The 18,852-nt window shown below is 36.3% G+C and overlaps 1 protein-coding gene across 2 annotated transcripts in view; it reads right to left on the bottom strand.

Moving 5' to 3' along the window:
* Positions 1–18,576, bottom strand: part of AGL (amylo-alpha-1, 6-glucosidase, 4-alpha-glucanotransferase) — an 84,712-nt gene extending 66,136 nt beyond the window's left edge. Inside the window, exons 1-5 of one of the 2 annotated variants that reach the window (XM_046008695.1) lie at positions 18,232–18,576; positions 17,531–17,677; positions 3,728–3,938; positions 3,005–3,171; positions 1,942–2,145 (exon numbers count right to left, since the gene is read on the bottom strand). In XM_046008695.1, the coding sequence (XP_045864651.1) occupies positions 1,942–2,145; positions 3,005–3,171; positions 3,728–3,938; positions 17,531–17,612 (664 nt within the window). In that variant the 5' untranslated portion in view covers positions 17,613–17,677; positions 18,232–18,576. Of the gene's footprint in view, positions 1–1,941; positions 2,146–3,004; positions 3,172–3,727; positions 3,939–17,530; positions 17,678–18,029; positions 18,135–18,231 lie in introns of those variants that run through there. The other variant, XM_046008704.1, reaches the window with a different exon arrangement.
* Positions 18,577–18,852: the final 276 nt, after the last annotated feature.

An 18,852-nucleotide genomic window follows, 5' to 3' on the forward strand; every position in this document is an offset into this window, starting at 1 on the left:
GGTTGGATGAAGGAAGAGAGACCTCTTCAGCTGTTCTTGCCCAGAATAGAGTTTATGCAACAGAGTGCTGGAGTTGGGAGGGGCATGAGAAATGCTGGAAGCCTGCCCATTTCAACGGTCGCATGAGAAATGCTGGAAGCCTGCCCATTTCAACGGTCGCCCTATGCTGGGAGTTGAGGAGAAAAGGAGCCTTGTGTTCCCAGCTGTACCTGTCAGGAGTAGACCGATCATCATTCTGAGCTGGGGCAGGGAGAAGCAGGTCCTGGTTCAAATGTCACAGACTATCACTGCTCCTGCTGAGAGTTAGTAGATTTTCTTATATGCTTCTCCATATACTGAAACCCATTAGAACAATTTCCAAAGACTTTAAACAGTTTTTTAAAAAATAATTTTTATCAGTTGTTTGGCTGGATAGAGGGTCTGTGAAGCCCTCACACTCCCAATCTGGAAGTTGACTCCCCCGGACAGTAACTTTACAATAAAAACCTGTTTTTACAGAAAGGTCATTATGATTTGTAACACTTTCCAATTTAAGGCTAAAGCAAAGTTCACTTTTTTATATTGCACAGACTCTCTCAAATTCCTTAGAAATACAGTCTCTGATACAGACTGTACTGTACCCCAATTTTTTTCTCCCCTTGTTTCTTTAGTAACAGAATTCCCAAGGTTCAGCTGTACATACGGCTTATAGGCTACACTGCAAGACTCCTTTGCAGCTAGGTGTGACAAGAGAAAAAAACCCTATCTGATAAAATGTAAGTATGTGTATGTGTGTGTGTGTGAGTGTGTATGTGTGTGCATTTATATATAATATGTTATATATAATATATCTATATTAATATAATATATATATCAGATCATGCCCTTAAAAGGTATGACTTCTCTTCCTCATTTCCATTGGTTGAGGGTGATATTGGGAACTGACGGCCATATTTGATTAAGAATTGGAAGCAAAGTGTTGGAGCAATGTGAGAGAAAGAACCTCGTTCCCTATTACCATTGAGCTACTATATCAGTCTTGGGATGCCTAGCTCATCTTTTATAAGAAATAAATAGAGTTTCAGTCTTATATCAGTATATATTTATCAGTATATTATATCAGTATATTTTTGTCTCTTTGTTAAAGCTGCATATGCCATATCCTAACTATATATAATGCCATTATGTAGCTTGATAAGAATAATATTATAGATGTTAAAGTAATTATCAATAATGTCAACTTTTCAAGTGAAGAACACGGAGTTCTTACATATTAGGAAGTTTTCACTGGGGCATTGAGAGAAGATAATATTTGCAAGGCATGCTAGGTTAAACTGAAAGCTGATCATGGCCAGAAGCTTCTCCAGGCCCAGCTGTTCTGACAGGTGTTTGGACCAATCATCTCCCTGAGGATCACCAGTTGGGAAGCTCTGATACATTTTATAGAACTGTATATTGGTAAAGAATCTTGGGATCAAAATGACTTAACTTTAATAAGCCCTTTTAGCATGTAAGGGGTATTATTTTTAGATTTAACTTCTAAGAGTTGACCAATAACTTTCTGTTTGAATAACAGTCATTCAGTTCTTTCAAATATATACTGTAGTACCAGAGCTGTTGCTATATGGGATTCACATATTTGTCTGCAAATATTAATACTGCAAGTTGAAATATGTGATCCTATGTCTCTTCTATGATCACTCTCTTATTTTTTAATTATCACATTGAAAATACATGCTGATTTTATCTTCAATAACACTGTTTTCTTTGAAAGAAAAAAAGTGGTACTATATAAAGTGATTTTTAAATTGAAGAACACCAAAAAAAAAAAAAAAAAAAATTGAAGAACACCTGTGCATCATTTGTATTTTCAAAATTTGCTATATAAAACCATAAGAAATAAAATAACCAGACTATAATATTTCCATCAAAATTAATGGAAGTAGTTACTGAAGCTCATACCAGTATGGTTGTAGACAACATCAGTAATACAAAGAATATTCCATTCCTTTTTCAATTTTTCCACTAGTTGTCCAACATCATTCCAGGTATACTTTTTATTAGGTCTTGAAAAGTCAGGATTTAATTCTAACTGGTTGGCAAGGGAGTAGCATGATCTAGATAGTCCAAGAGTCTGTAATGGGGTAAAGTGAATCATGTTGTAACCTGCAACACAAGAAAATAAACAAAGACCACTGTAAGAAAAAAAAAAAAAAAAGACAAACTAAAACTAAGCAATATATAAGTTTAAACTTCCTTAAGTAATTCTACCTAGCAAGGCAATCATGAAACTAGAAAAGGAGTCAAAGACTAGGGTTCAAATTCTACCTGTACCCCAAGTGACTTCAAGCAAGTCTACTTAAATCTTTCAGAATACCAGTGTCCTCATATATAAGACAGATATAGTGAGAAAATGCATTTGAAAAAAATCATGGTACACAGTGCTTAGTTATTATTAGGGGTTCGATTTATATTTGTTGGATGTATATATAATACATGTAGAAAATATATTTTATATAAGTATATCAGCATGTCTTACTCCTACTTTTAATCCTCCACTATACTTGTGTTCTGTTTCAATTATGTCAGTGAATGTATCTCTTTCCTCATATCATATTCAACTTGAAAGTAGAAAATTAATATTACCCTTTGCATACATCCTTTGTATATGGGGTAGCACATAGCTTCTATATGGAAGATAGTTACTCAATGTTGAATTAAAGTTTTATATAATAATAATACATTTTCTAAAACATTTTAAGAGTTTACTACTAATTTTTATATGTCAAAGTAAAGTCTTACAGACAATAATGATCTCATTTTATTATTAGAGTTCCTTAATTTACTGAGTTGAACCATATAATTTAATATTTTTGTAGGTAAAAAGTGGTTGTCTACGATTCTATTTACATTACTAAATATACTAAGAAACAAAATTCAAAGGGGAATCAAAGCTTTTGAAATCTGTATCACAGAGGATAATTATATTTATTTTAAAAAAGAAAAGAAAGATAGCTGACATTACCTGATTCTTTTGCAACCCTAAGTCTGCTTTCCCATTCATCAAAAGGTCCCAGACATTTGGCTAAAAATGTCTGGAGCGTAACACAGTCCAAGGGTAACACATGATTATCAGCACCAACATGTAAAACAGGATCCACAACTATGTAACCCCCACCACTTTTCTCATTTCTAAGGAGAAAACAAAACAAAAACTTCTCAATTAATGATAGAAAAAAAAATCCTCTTCTGATAGTCTGATTTTTCTAATGAGAAGTGGAATTGTCCCATTTAAAAATATATTTCTAAGAACATAAAATCATTTACAAAGTTGCAATGAAACTCAATGGAAAAGCCTCATTTTATCTTCTAATCTCTACATAATGATATAATACATATAACATCTAATAATGCTGCTTTAAGGAAAAATAAGTGTACTAAAATCTGTCAGTAATATCAACAGCACTCAAGCAAATGGCATCTTGTAATGAAGTTATATGAAAAGACTAGAATATTCAAGTGTTTACTTAAAAAAATACTCTGAATCTGCAATGAGTTTTATAATTACTTCCTAGGAACCAAAGAATCAAATTCTATTTGCATCTCAAAAAATCCTGTAAAAATTGCACTGCCATAGTTTATATAGTAACTTTTTACAAGCTAGATAGTTTAACTAGATAAAATAAATTAACTTTTATCACATTTCCCACCTTAACTTTTATACCCACATACAGAACACCTGACTTACCCTTGAAGGAAGTAATACTGAAATGATCCAGCTTGCTGAAGATTAAGTTTACAGTATTTATCAGAATCATCTTCTCTCTCTGTTGGATTTTCCCATTCCAGGGAACGGAATTTTTCTCGATTAAATGCTTCTCCAGGAAATGGGTAATTTGTATACACAGTAACTGCTTTTCCCTGTAAAGTGGGGCCTAATCGGAACTGTAGTTCAAACCCTAAACAAAAAGCACATTTCAATAAACTTGTTGTAGGAACTTAAATTACCACATTAAAAAAATAGATGTTTTATTTAAAGTATTACATAAACTGATTTCTCAACTATATTTAAATAACTCCTAGGGACGCCTGTGTGGCTCCTTCACTTAAGTATCTGCCTTTGGCTCAGGTTGTGATCCTGGAGTTCTGGGATAGAGTTTCACATTGGGCTCCTTGCTCAGTGGGGAGCCTGCGTCTCCCTTTGCCTGCTGTGTGCCTTTGCTCTCTGGCTCTCTCTCTCTCTGACAAATAAGTAAATAAAATATTTTTTTAAAAGATTTTATATATTTATTTGAGAGAGAGAGAGCAAGCATGAGCAGGGAAGAGGCAAAGGGAGGGGAAAGGGAGAAGTAAGCTCCCCACTGAGCAGGGAGCTCAACAGGGGGCTTGATCCCAGGAACCTGGGATCATGACCTGAGTTGAAGACAGATGTGTAACTGACTGAGCCACACAGGAGCCCCACATAAATAAATCTTCAATAAAATAAAACAACTCCTAATAAATAATGCTGGTTTGGAACTATTTTGCATTCTAATTTGGCTGAATTTTATATTTTAACAAACACTCTACATCATGGAACTGCTTGCTCTATACTGTCCTTCTCTTCTCCTGGAAACTGATTACTATTTGCATGGCTATTTTGGAATATGCAAATGATTGTTCTTCTTCTTCTTTTTTTTTTTTTTTAAAGATTTTTATTTATTTATTTGACACAGAGAGAGAGACTGCACAAGCAGGGAGATCAGCAGGCAGAGGGAGAAGCAGACTCCCCCTGAGCAGGCAGCCCAATGCGGGGCTCAATCCCAGGACCCTGGAATCATGACCTGAGCTGAAAGCAGACGTTTAATTGGCTGAGCCACCCAGGCACCCCTCTTTTTTCTTTAATAACATGTCTTCAAGTTTATTGAGAGTACTTTTAGAAAACTAGGATAGCACTAAAATAAAAAAAAAATGAAATTTTACTGAACTTGAAATCTTTCTTTTTAAATTTTAATTCCAGCATAATTAACATATAGTGTTATATTATTCCCAGGTATAAAATATTGTGTTCAATAATTCTATATATTACTCAATGTTCATCATGATAAGTGTACTCTTTTTTTTTTTTTTTAACCTATTTAACCCATCCCTCCACCTGCCTCCTCTCTGGTAACCATAAGTTTGTTCTTTGTACTTAAGAGTCTATTTTTTTGGTTTGTCTCTTTTTTCTTCATTTGTTTCTTAAATGCCACATATGCGTGAAATTATATGGTATTTGTCTTTCTCTGACTGACTTATTTCATTTCGGATTTATTCTCTAGATCCACCCATGTTGTTGCAAATGGCAAGATTTTATTCTTTTTTATGATTAACACCACATCTTCCTTATCAATTCATCTATGGATGGACACTTGGGTTTCTTCCATTTGGCTATTGTAGATAATGTTGCAATGAACATATGGGTGCATTTATCTTTTCAAATTAGTATTTTGATGTTCTTTGGGTAAATACTCAGTACAGGAAATACTGGATCATATGGTAGTTCTATTTCTAACTTTTAAAGGAATCTCCATACTGTTTTCCTCAATGGCTATACTAGTTTACATTCCCATCAACAATACACATGGGTTTCTTTTTCTCCGGGATGTGCAAAGTTCTTACATTACCTCATTTCCCATAACCCCTCAACCTTTCCAACCCCTTGCCCCCACATCTGAATTGATTGCCCAAGATGGGCATCTAAGTACTTAGAGACCTTTTCTAGTCTTTTTCCAAACAGCAACAGAAAAAGTGAGTTTCTCTCTGGTGTCAGAGTATGTGATAGTATGCAAAACTTGGGAAGTACCATGGAACAACCCTCTCACCACAGAGAGAAAGCCAGTCTTTCTAAGAGAAGACAACCTTTAGAAAGGCAGTTTTCAGATTTCTAACAGGAGTTCCAGAGGCATTTGAGCCCCTAATACTGTTCTGGATATCTGCTTAAATCCAGAAGTGTGGTAATAAAGGGTTAACAAGTGGCTGTGTGAGGCTGGGGTTGGGGGTTGGGAGTGCTGAGCCCTGACTGAGCAGTGTTTGCTGACTTTCTGGGGGAAATAATCTTGCTGTGGTCAACCTTAAGCTACCAATATGATATCACTGAGCATGGAACTGGGAAGACATACACACAATCAGCTCTTGTGAGTCAACACAAGTGATTCCAGCAAACTACTGCCTCTATCCCTACTTCTCATGGTTTAGTATTTAATATTTAAGCCTTTCTTCAAATTCTGAGGGCCAAAACATTCCTGCTTTTACCTGTTAGGCTATTTATACCTGAGACTTCTATAATGTGTTACAAGTATTTTGCCACGGGATGAAAAAAATCAACACATTATAGTTATAATTTTACTGTGAAATAAAAAATTGTGGTTGGTTCAGGGCAGTTTTAAATCTTGAATATAATTATTAGAATGTGAAAATTCTGATTTTATATATATATATTCTGACTATATATATATTCTGTCTGTTAGAAATCTAAGGAATGTAAGAGTATATTTATCATGATGAGCACCGAGTAATGTACAGAAATGTTGAATCACTATACGTACACCTGAAACTAATATAACACCGTTATATTAGTTAACACTGTTAACTATACTGGAATTAAAACAAAAGCCTAATAAAAAAAGAAATAGAAGGATTATAAATTTTAATCATGAATGTAACATTTTAATTAGTAAAGGGTAATAATCAATGAAAGCAGGAAAATTTAGTTTTGCTGATTATAATCTTTAAGCTTAAGGGAAAATTTTTTTTTTAAGATTTTATTTATTTATTTGACAGACAGAGATCACAAGTAGGCAGAGAGGCAGGCAGAGAGAGAGAGGAGGAAGCAGGCTCCCCACTGAGCAGAGAGCCCAATGTGTGGCTCAATCCCAAGACCCAGGGATCATGACCTGAGCTAAAGGCAGACGCTTAACCCACTGAGCCACTCAGTTGCCCCAAGTTTAAGGAAATTTTAAAAATTTATTTTTTTATTATTTATTATTGAAGCATATTTGACATGTTATATTACTTTCAAGTGTATAACATAATGATTCAACAACTCTACACACTACACAATGCTCACCGCAATAAGGGTAGTCATCATACCAAGTTATTACAATATTATTGACTATATTCCCTATGCTATACTTTTCATCTCTGGGACTTACTTATTTTACAACTGGAAATGTCTACTTCTGAAGAAACTTTTTGAGAAGAAAGAAGCACGCTAATATCTATACTTTTAATGTTCAATTTATTAAACATCTAACAAAGTATAGAAAATTATATGTAAGGAGTGCCCATCATATACTGGAAACAAAATAGACAATGATCTCTGCCCTTGTGGAGCTTGAGTTCTAAAGAGGGAAGGCAGCCATTAAACAATGAACATGACAAATAAGTAAGAAAAAACAGTACCCCAGGGAGGGATAAATGCTAAGAGAAAAAAGAAAAAAAATCAGAGCAGTGTAAGGAGAATGGGGGGAAAGAAGAGATGGCGGGGAGGTGGTAGCAATTTTAAATAGATTGGTTGGTTAAGAAGTTGAAAAGCTTGAGAGAAGCAAGGGAGTTAGCCTCATGGCTATTCATGGCCATCTATGGAAAGTATTGACCAAGCAAAGGAAACAGAGAAGACTTAGGATGGAAGCATGCCTGGTGGTTCCAGAAATAACAAAAAGCTCAGTATGTCTGTATTGGAATAAGCTAGGAGAGAAGCAGTAGGATATAAGGAAAGAAAGGTAACAGGGAAGTCAGATCATGAGTTTGTAGGCCATTGGAAGTATTCTGGCTTCTTCTCTGACCAAAATGAGGAGCCAATGAACAGTTTTGAGCAGAGATATCACCTGACCTAACTTGTGTATTAAATCACTCTGTATATCCCTCTGAGTATGTCTGTTTCTGGCCTTAATGGAGTAACTGGTATTAGATTTGCCCTTTGCTGAGAAATGAGAAGAAATATATAAGACAACTGTTTTCAGAAATAAGTAGTAAAGCACTGTGATACCCGAGAGAAGGGTGATTCCTATGAACCCTCTACATTTTAGACTGGGTAAACTTCCTGGGCTGTGACACAGGGAGCAGGAACAGTAGTCTGAGTTGAGGAGACAGAGATTAGAGTTTGGGGAGGATGAAGAAACTTCAATTTTCAGAGCAGAGTATGATACAGAAGAAAGCTATGTAAAGAAAGAGCTCCAGAAAATTACCTAGGGTCATCTTGAATCTGCCTGAATACCAGGCTGACATGGGAAGTGTTTGACTACAGGAGGCTGGGCAAAGAATAACTACCAGAAACTACGAGAAACTATCAATTGTCCAGTTCTCAGAGCTTACTCAGGCCGGGGAGATGTTGTAACTTTCAAGCAGCCAGAGTTAAGAGACATTGTTGAACACCTGTTGTATTCAAGAGTCATGTCTTATGTAAAAGGGCTAACATAGCCCCCAGAGTAAGAACTACTATACACTTACCCTATCAAAGCTTAAAATGGCCTCAAAAGGATAAGCTGACCCACAGATAATGTATATGGCAGCTAAAACAAAAGGCATCACTCCTTTAAAGGAAGACAAAAAAATCCAGAGATACAATAACAAAACATTCACAATGTCTACCATCCAATAAAAAACTGCTAAACAGAAAGAGGAGGTGAGAGCGTCAATGACACAGATATCTGGGGGTAGGGCATTCCGCTCAGAGGAAACAGAATACGTAAAGGACCTGAGACTCCTGCTTCTGGCAAAGAAGGAATGAATAACAGGGATTGGATTTACGCTCTTCCTTGAAACTTAAAGGAAAGAAACCAGGAAAAAACAGACAAAATACATGAAATGATAGTTTTCAAGTCTGGACATCAGGCAACAAAGGGCAGTGATCCCTAAGAGACAGAAAATAAGCAATGTGAACCTTACAAATGCCCCTTCTTACTAACTTGGAAGAAGTTCCAGGTTGAGGCACAAAGAGGAAAATGAGGCAGAGCTCAACTAACTTTCTGAGCTGAGAAGATGAAGCTAAGAATCTGTAGAGACCAAAGCAGCTAGTTTGCAGAAGAGAACAGTTAGTGAGGAGGAGAAAGCTGCACAGAGACAGAACTCCAGAGATTTGCTGAAGTCTCCCTTCAGTATTCAGCAGAGTACTGATCAGCACATGTCTGAGACCAGGAAGAGCACTTGTTTGCACCAGCCAGATTGGAAAAATTAATAATTCATGAGGAACTGGGGAGAGAGTTCAGAGGCTTTTGTTTCAGTGGTGGAGAATAATGAGCCCTAGACCAGGCACAGACTAGACTAGCTTCACAAATCATAAGAGTAAAGCTCAAAAGTATTAAAATATTTCCAAGTAACTTAACTTCATTACAAAACAAAGACAAAAAAACATTTATAAGAATCCAAAACTGCCCAGCATCCAACAAGGTAAAATTCATAATAGTCTGGCATCCAATCAACCCAGGAATGACACAGATGTTTAACTAGAAGATAGGGAAGGACATCAGTTATCATAACTGTATTCCATATGTTCAAAAGGTTATTTCAAGACATGGAAAATATTGAAACACAGAACAAAAGATCCAAATAAAACTTTAAAAATGAAAACTCTAAGGTCTGAGATGAAAAATTTGCAGCATGGAATTAATGGATGGTGAGACATGGCACAAAAAAAAATTAGCGACTTTCAAGACACGGGAATAGAAATATGCAAAACAAAACAGAGAAAAAAGAATCCAAAAATTGAAAAAGCATCAGTTATCTGTGGAACAAGTCAAGTGGCCTAATATACAGGAGAGTCCTAAAAGAAGAGGAAAGAGAGGGGGGATATCAAGTGTTTAAAGAAATAATGGGTAGAAAAATCCCCAAATTTGATAAAAACAACAAATTAACAGATCAAAGAAGTTAAAAAAAACCCCGTCAAGAAACATGAAGGAAATCACACCAAGAAACATCAAAATCAAATTGCTCAAAACCAGTGATAAAGAGAATATCTTACAAGTAGCCAGAGGGAAGGAAAATGTCACAATAAGTTCAGAGGAAGAATGATAAAGATGACAGATCCTCCTGGGACACAATAAAAGCAAGAAGACAGTGGCGCAGTATCTTTAAAGGTACAATAGATTCTTGGACAATATGGGTTTGAACTGTCCAGGTCTGCTTACACATTTTTTTTTAACAATACAGTACTATATGTTTTCTTTTCCTCATGATTTTTTAAAATATTTTATTTATTTGAGAGAAAGAGAATGAGTGATGGTGAAGCACAGAGGAGGGGGAGAAGCAGACTCCCCATGGAGCAGAGAGCTCTAATCGGGGCTGGATTCTAGGACGTGGAGATCATGACCCCAGCTGAAGGCAGAGGCTTAACCGACTGAGCCACCCGGATGCACCTCCTTATGACTGTCTTAATAACATTATCTTTTCTATAGCTTACTCACTATTAGATTAGAGCATATAATATATATAACATACAAAACACGTGTTATCTGTAAGGTTTCTGGTCAACAGTATGCTATTAATAGTTAAGTTTGGGGGGAGTTTAAAGTTACACTTGGATTTTTGGAGGGAGGTGGGTCAGTGCCCCTAACCTCTGTACTGTTTAAGGGTCAACTGTACTGAAAGATTAAAACAGTTAGCCTGGAATTCTATACCTGGTGAAAATATCTTTCAGCAATAAAGGTGATTTTTCAATGTCAGAAAAGACGTTACAGAGGTGCTTGGGTGGCTCAGTGGGTTAAAGCCTCTACCTTCGTCTCAGGTCATGATTCTGGAGTCCTGGGATCGAGCCCCACATCGGGCTCTCTGCTCAGTAGGGAGCCAGCTTCCCTTTCTCTCTCTCTCTGCCTGCCTCTCTGCCTACTTGTGATATCTATCTGTCAAATACATAAAATCTTAAAAAAAAAAAAGAAAAGAAAACATGTTACAAATAAGCAAGGCTGAAGCTACAATGAACCCTACTGTGGTGGATATGAATTAGAGACGGCAGTGTCCGTATCAGCATCAGTTTGATTCAAAGCAAATCCTGAAATGCAGAACATGTAGACGTTTCAGTCATGTTTAAAATTGCTCTTTAGTAGAAGTAAACCCCTCCCAATGGTGTTTGACAGATGGTAAATTCTACATCACAACATTAAATACCAGGTAAGCTATTCTTTGTGAACACAAAATTTCAATAAAAGACATTAAGAGAATGCTGGACTCTTTCAATTTACTGTAATCCAATCAAATACCTCTATTTTGCCTAAAGAAATACAAATACTGTTTTGCATAATGCAGACAATGTGAGGAATGGAAGTTCTAGGCATTCCTTGAAAAAAGTTATAATTTAGTGGTAAGTACTGCTAACCATACTCTTGGATTGCACTAAATTATGAATATAATTTTTTTAAAGCAAATGGCTTTAGCAAGTAAGAAACAAATTATCCAAATGGCATTATTAAGTAACTGCAAAAATCTAGGGAATGGCTTTTACTTCTTACATTGTACAGGGAAACTTACAATTTCTTTTCCAAGTAGCTATATACACAAATTCTTTTATATGTAATTTGGCATAAATATACTAAGAGTTAATAAGGCTTATGTTTGACTCAATAATTTCATAGACATGTATATTTTGTGAGGAATTAATCAATGATGTAAACACATAGTATATTCATAACAGCTTTATTTATTACAATTAAGTAAACTGAAAACAAACTAAATATCTAATGATTGGGAATGATTAAATAAATTATGGTATGAATTATGGTCTTATCCAAGCTAGAATATTGTAAGCCATTATAAGTCATGTCATCTAAAGATATTTAATAACATGGCTATTTTTATTCTGTTTTGTTCATTTTACGCATCTACATAGATCTTTTGAAATCCTTTCTGGATAAAAGCATGGCTGAAATGTGTAAGCCAGGAGGTGGAATTCATACACCATTATACTTTAAGCAGGTTTCAATTTGCTTGTATAGTATAAACCCAATTTTGTTTGGAAACAATGACCATAGAGAAAAGGCTTTTAATATGCTGTATAATTTTATAATTGGGGAAACATCATTTTAAAGTTAGAGGCACAACTATGAAGAGATAGTTGGAGAAATAATTGCTGAAGGAATTAAAACACAAAATTTTAATGCTTGGTGACTGTGAGAATCGTAAGTATCTACATCTTTACAATAATGATTACATTTATTACAAAATAAGTGGTATCATTTTGAACAGGTACAAACATCAGAGATTAGTTGTCTGAGCATATTTAAACAACCTGTCCCCTGTTCAGTTTATACAAATATTGTTTTTATCATTACACAAGGATTCAGAGAACTTGTAGTACAAAGGTTAAAACTCATCCAAAATCTCAAAACAGTATTTGGATCAGAAATATACCTGATATACTCTCAGGAAAAAACTGATAGCATTCTCTAAATATGAATATTTATTTATAGAATACACATGTATGATGATTTAACAGATTATATAAATTATAAAATAAAATTGGGATAAGATAAATAAAATAAGCAATATTTTAAATAACTAATTCTATTTATTAATGGACAGAAAAAATTTTTTTAGCTCTCAAATATTGATAATATCTGTCAGTGACAGCAATGTGATTAAATGAATTTCATTAATTTTAAGTCTTGGTTTAATATTTTATGATAAAGTAATTTAAAGATTTCAACATCTGTTTATTGATATTTGGCTCAGTGTCCTCAGACTTGAAAAAACACCACAAAAAGATACTCAAATTCAAATGGAAGAAGCTCTTGGTGGCTATGTTTACTAATCCATGACATTAACTTTTCAATCCCATTCACCAATTATGTAAAGATTTTTGTTGAAATGTCAGAAACTATATGCAGCCTGTTTCTGTAAATAAAGTTTTATTGGAACACAGCCACACCCATTCACTTATGTGTTGTCTATGGTTGCTTTCATGATACAATGGCAGAGTTGAGTAGTTGCAACAGAAAGTATATGGCCTGCAAAGCTGACATATTTGCTATATTTGCTATCTGAAGCTTTACAGGAAAAAATGAGCTCGACTCTGTTCTATAGTATTAATTTTCATCAAAAAGGAGTTAACTTTCTCACTCATGTTTACCTCACAAATTGTGTTTATTTTTTTAGAATTTTTTTTTTAGAAAATATTTTCTAAGTATTGTACTATTGAAAGCTCCATGTCATCCCTGAAAAAGACAAATCTCAAACACTTTCTAGCTCATCTTCAAGTTTGACAACCTCTTGAGGTAAAAGAGGAATTTATGGTTATCCTACCTTTTTTATACAAAGTATTGTACAGACTCTATTATTTAAGATAATATTATTTGTATATGTACTTAACCTGGTTTAGCTAAGAATGTAACCCGTGGCAACATACTGCAAGCAAACCAGATGTGGTGTGATTATAAAACCCTTCCAGACCTGCAACCTCTACTCTTTTCTCAGAAAATGTCCTTTTTGTTTATAACTCATCTAACACACAAACAAAAAGCATCGATGTCAATTTATGGATTACCAAAATGTAACTGCTTTTTTAAAAGTCTTTTTAAGAAAGTTATTTATTTATTTTTTAGTGATCTCTATACCCAACGTGGGGCTCGAACTCATGACCCTGAGATGGAGTTGCATGCTCTGCCTGAACCAGGCAGGTGTCCCCAGATTTAATATCTTTTTTAAAAACAAAAACAGATGAAACAAAAAAGGGAAAAGAAAGGAAAAATCATGTACTTTTTTCTTATATTCCAGTAGATAGATCAGTGCTTTACCCTCAAGGGCACATAGCCATTCTGTAGACCTCTAGTACAACTCCCTGAAACTAAAATTTTTATATACAGTACATGAAACATTAGAATACCTAGAGTACGCCAGATTCCATAATTACTCAGTTTACTAAAATTAGCTTAGGTCATAGCAGTACATGGTGTGGCTATCTTACGCCTCATAGAAACTAGGAATACTTTACTCAGATTAGCCATTCCCTCCCATAGGCAACTAGTAAAGTGAGTGATTAAACTATTAATATAAACTAAATTTTTCCATCTTGTTTCCTCCACTAAATTTATATAAGCTCAAGCTCCTAATCAAGAAACCTTTATAAGCATTTTCTTTAAAAAAAATTGTAAGTTGAAATTTGACCAACCAATATAAAAATGGAAGAACTCCAGGTTTGGGGAAAACTGATTTTGTTCATTATTCTGCCACTGAATGAAACAGGAAATATAGGGGAAGGCTATGATTTGGCTAGAAAAAAATCATTATTTGGTCTTGTACTTGTTGAATTAGAAGAATCTATAGAGATATTAGCCTTGAAAATGAGGAGGAATCCTTTCTCAGGGAAAAGTGAAAAGAAAAGAAAAATGAAGAAAGACTTGGTGACCAATTAAATATGAAAGAACCAAAAACTGGCAATTTCTTCACACCTAATTGGTCACCAAGTCCTATGAATTTAAAAATGTCTCATACTCTATTCCCTTTTTTCTGTAGTTAAACCCTTATCTTTAACCAGACATCTTTTCAAAATAGCCTTCTTGATTTGTCTCCAACGTCCCTTCATCTTTCACATTATAATTACCTTTTATAACAACATGATCACCTTATTACTGTACCCAAAAAACTGACATGTTCCCATTTATATCATTTGGTTAAATTTACTGGTTTTAACTAGAGTTATAGACTGAACCACATCATTTTTATTTTATAAACCCTTCATAGTTCCCTCTTCAAATAAATTGGTTGAATTTACACTTTTTGCTAGCTTTGACTTGTGTTTTGGTAATTAATTAGCAAGGATTTACTGACTGTTGTACATTGTACCAGGTTTACAATACTTACCCTATCCTCACAGATCTTAAACTCTATCTGGACACTGTAAGACCGATAAGCTTTTAGAAACTGCTACGTTGTTCAGTACTTAATTGTTCTGTGACTACTGTGTGATCGGAAATCAACGAAAGGAGATAACAAAAAGTTAAGGAAAGACCTCATGGAGGAGGCGGAATTTTAGCTGAAAGTTGAGAGGCAGGGTACACACAGAATGATAGGAAAGGGATTCAATAGATATAGAGGAATCTGACAAGGTGAGGGTGTCAGGAAAGCTATGAGAAAAGCCAGGGGTGAGGAATTAACAAGGGAACTATAAGGATGTAGGACACTAGTAATGGGGAGCAATGAGATAACCACCTTGGCTGGGGAAGATGGATTCCATTACAGAATGTCCTGGAAGCCAGCCAGAGGCATTTAAATTTGACTTTATATACAAACATCAATAAATGAAAAGGGAAGAGATGGCATAAGAAGATTATTTTTTTTCTTTTTTAAGATTTTATTTATTGGTCAGAGAGAGAGAGCGCGTGTATAAGCATTGGGAGTGGCAGGCAGAGGGAGAAGCAGGTTCCCCACTGAGCAAGGAACCTGATGCAGAGCTAGATCTGGGGGCCCTGGGATCATGGCCTGAGATGAAAGCAGCCACTTAATCAACTAAGCCATGCAGGGCCCCAAGATGATTATTCTAGAAGCCATATTCAGGCATATGAAAGAGAGAGATAGGCAAAGAGACATTTGGAAAGAAATTAATAGTGCTTAAAGAGACTGCAGTTAAAGAGAAAAAATTGTCAAAGAAGAGTACAAAGTTTCAAAGGCCTTGAAACTATGAAAATGGAGATATCGGGGCGCCTGGGTGGCTCAGTGGTTTAAGCTGCTGCCTTCAGCTCAGGTCATGATCTCAGGGTCCTGGGATTGAGTCCCGCATCGGGCTCTCTGCTTGGCAGGGAGCCTGCTTCCTCCTCTCTCTCTCTCTCTGCCTGCCTCTCTCCCTGCCTCTCTCCCTACTTGTGATCTCTATCTGTCAAATAAATAAATAAAATCTTTAAAAAAAAAAAAAAAGAAAATGGAGATATCACTAAAATGAACAGGATGGGAAATAAACAAGGTTTGAGAATGGGGAGGAGATGGGTTTGGATGTTAGACTTAAGCATCTCCAAAGCTATCCTGAGTCTATTCTATAGTGTAGTACCTGGATGAAGCCAAGAAACCAGGGCAAAACAGATAGGTATAGTGATCTATCAATGCCTTTTACCAGTTTAGGACTTTAAAACCATATATTAGGGGCGCCTGGGTGGCTCAGTTGGTTGGGCAGCTGCCTTCGGCTTGGTCATGATCCTGGAGTCCTGGGATCTAGTACTGCATCGGGATCCCAGCTCCACAGGGAGTCTGCTTCTCCCTCTGACCTTCTCCCCTCTTGTGCTCTCTCTCTCTCTCACTCTCTTTCTCTCTCAATTAGAAGAATGCAATCTTGAAAAAAAAAATAAAACCATATATTATTAATTTTGAGGTTCAAAATCCAGGAATGTAGAGGAGCAGAAATTAACATCTTTACTTTACAAATAAATGTAAATAATTCATGGGTTTTCCCAAAGTCAAAAGAGCTGTTAGCAGCAGAGCCAAGAAAATTCTAGTTTTGTACTCTTGCCATTATACTCCTGGCTTTCAAGAAGCAAGCAAAATTCAAGGCTCTTCTTCCAAAAAGAGCCGTTAGCATAAAAGCAACAAATGAGGCTATGAGAATATGTAATTCTTTGAGAGCATTACAAGAGAAAAAGAAAGGAAAATGTGGAAGGAAGAGAGCTCAGCAAGAGACCACGAAGTTGACAAGAGTACTCAAGAGGGTAGGAAAAAAATCAAAACCAGGAAAGTGCAGAGTCAGGAAAGCCAAAAATGGAGTAAGTACTCAGTGATCTTAAATGCCAAAATTGGAAGAAGGTGATTTGGCAAGGAAATAACACATTTGATGGCTGAATTTTTTTTTTTCTTCAAATATTTAACTCAAGATATTGGGGGGAAAATCCTTCAATGTTTACTATCAACGTCTGTTATCCTATTAAAAGGGGCTTCATTTTGTATTTCATATTATATTTCTACTTCACAAGTTATATTAACATAAATGAGTGTGGAATGTTTTTCAATCTTGAAAAAGTATAAAGTCTAAAAAAAAAAGCTCAAATATATTTCAATGTAACCTGATCAATTTTTTCACTTTTTATTTGGCAAAAAATATTTTCAGCTTTTTCTTCGCCATTATTTGAGAGGCTCTTGAGAAACCTAAGTAATAGTTTGCCTTTTGCTGTGATCCATTTTACTAAATCAAAGTTCCAGTAAAGGAAAAGAATGAGGGCTATAAAAAGCAAAACTATACATATACTCCAAGTAAAATTACAGATGAAGTAATTTACCAATTTTTATAGTAATTGTTAAAAGAAATAATATAGTCAATGTCTTGATCCTATACACAACTTCTGTTGTAAGTGGAAATTACCAAGGAAACAAAGTGAGCTACTTTATCCTTGTTCTAACATGACAAACACAAAATATTTTCAATTTTATAACTAAAATTAACTCTCATTAGTGATATTTTTAGAATACAGCACCATCTTTGCACTGATCAAATTTAGAAAGGTCCTTGGCAATTGTACCTATCTTGAAGTTTAAAAAAATTTAATATGACATTTAATTAAAAATTTAAAAGACACATTAAAAAAATTTAAAAGGCACAGAGCTAACTAAACAACTTGCTACTGACCTTGTTCAAGTCTGAAGAGGGTCTTTTCCAGCTTTTCCATTTCGTTCAGAAGTAAAATTCTAACCTGTTTACTGTGTCCCATTTTGGCTTCTAGAAGACTTGAAATCTTTCAGAATTAAAAGAACTCCGAAATCGAATGAGTTACCCCTATGAAACAAAAAGGAATTAAGATAAAGAAAATAACTATCATCTTAAATTCTTTAAGGCTGACAGCCGCACTTACATGTTCTAAACGTGTTTTAACCCTAGCAAAGAGAAAGAATGAATTTTATAAAGAAGACCTGAGAAGGCAAATGAATAGTTGTTTCCTCCCTTCGAGCACAATAGGACCGAAGCAAAACTACTGTATTAGAGATTCTTACAATTAAAACAAAACACAAAACTAAATCATTCTCAGAGAAAAGCAATACGTTTTGGAAAGCCTGGATTTGGGCTGGGGGGAAAATTCCCGGTCCCAAGCCAAAAGGCTCTGAAGACCACAAATGGCACTTCTGCTTACAAGAGATTAGTCTGCTCAAAGATAACAGGTGGGAGCGCTCCCCATTCCCAAATTCGGGTTGGAAGCCACCAATGGGGAGATGAGACAGAGGGAAGCAGTTGTTGCCTCTGGAATAGCTGCTGCAGACATACGATGTACAGACAGAGCTATAGATAGAAAGAACGCATTTCCCAGAGAGGCCAGCAGCATTCCTAGCACTTACACTGAGCAAGTTATACGTGCAGCTTCTGGGACACTGCAGGACCCGCCACTCTGGTGTTGGAGTCGGGGGAGGAGACGTGAAGGAAAGCAAAAAGGGAAGGGCAGGCTGCCCAGGCGCAGAAAGCAGCCCCAGACTAGGAGGGCCGGGCGCGGTGAAGGGCAAAGGGCGGGGCGGCAGCCGCGGGGCCAGGGCCGAGGCAGCTGTATGAATGGCAGAGAGCTTCTCCGTGACTCCGCCTCGCGATGGTCCTTTAGGAGACCCTCGACCCCACCCGGCCTCGAGTGCACAAGCCGGGGTGGGAGCTGTCAGATCCCCTCGCCCACTTCCGGGAGGCTCCGCACACGCTCGTCGCTACCGCTAGTCTCGCGAGACTGTGGTCAGCCGGGCCGGGGTCCGGGAAGCAGATGCGGCCGAGGCAGGGAGCTTTTTTTTTTTTTTCCTCGCAGCTAGGGAGGTGCGAGGTCCGGCTCGTGTACTCCCTTTACCCACCCGCGAGCTCGCGTTTGAACGTCAAAATGGTGCGGTAGAAGGCTGCCGCTAGGTTGAGCTGCATAACAGGGTCTTTTTTTGGAACGGCTGAATGGTGGGAGGCAAGCGACCTGGCTTCTGGTGCTGCTTCTA

Source organism: Meles meles, chromosome 1, assembly GCF_922984935.1.
Source record: "Meles meles chromosome 1, mMelMel3.1 paternal haplotype, whole genome shotgun sequence".
NCBI lineage: Eukaryota > Metazoa > Chordata > Mammalia > Carnivora > Mustelidae > Meles > Meles meles.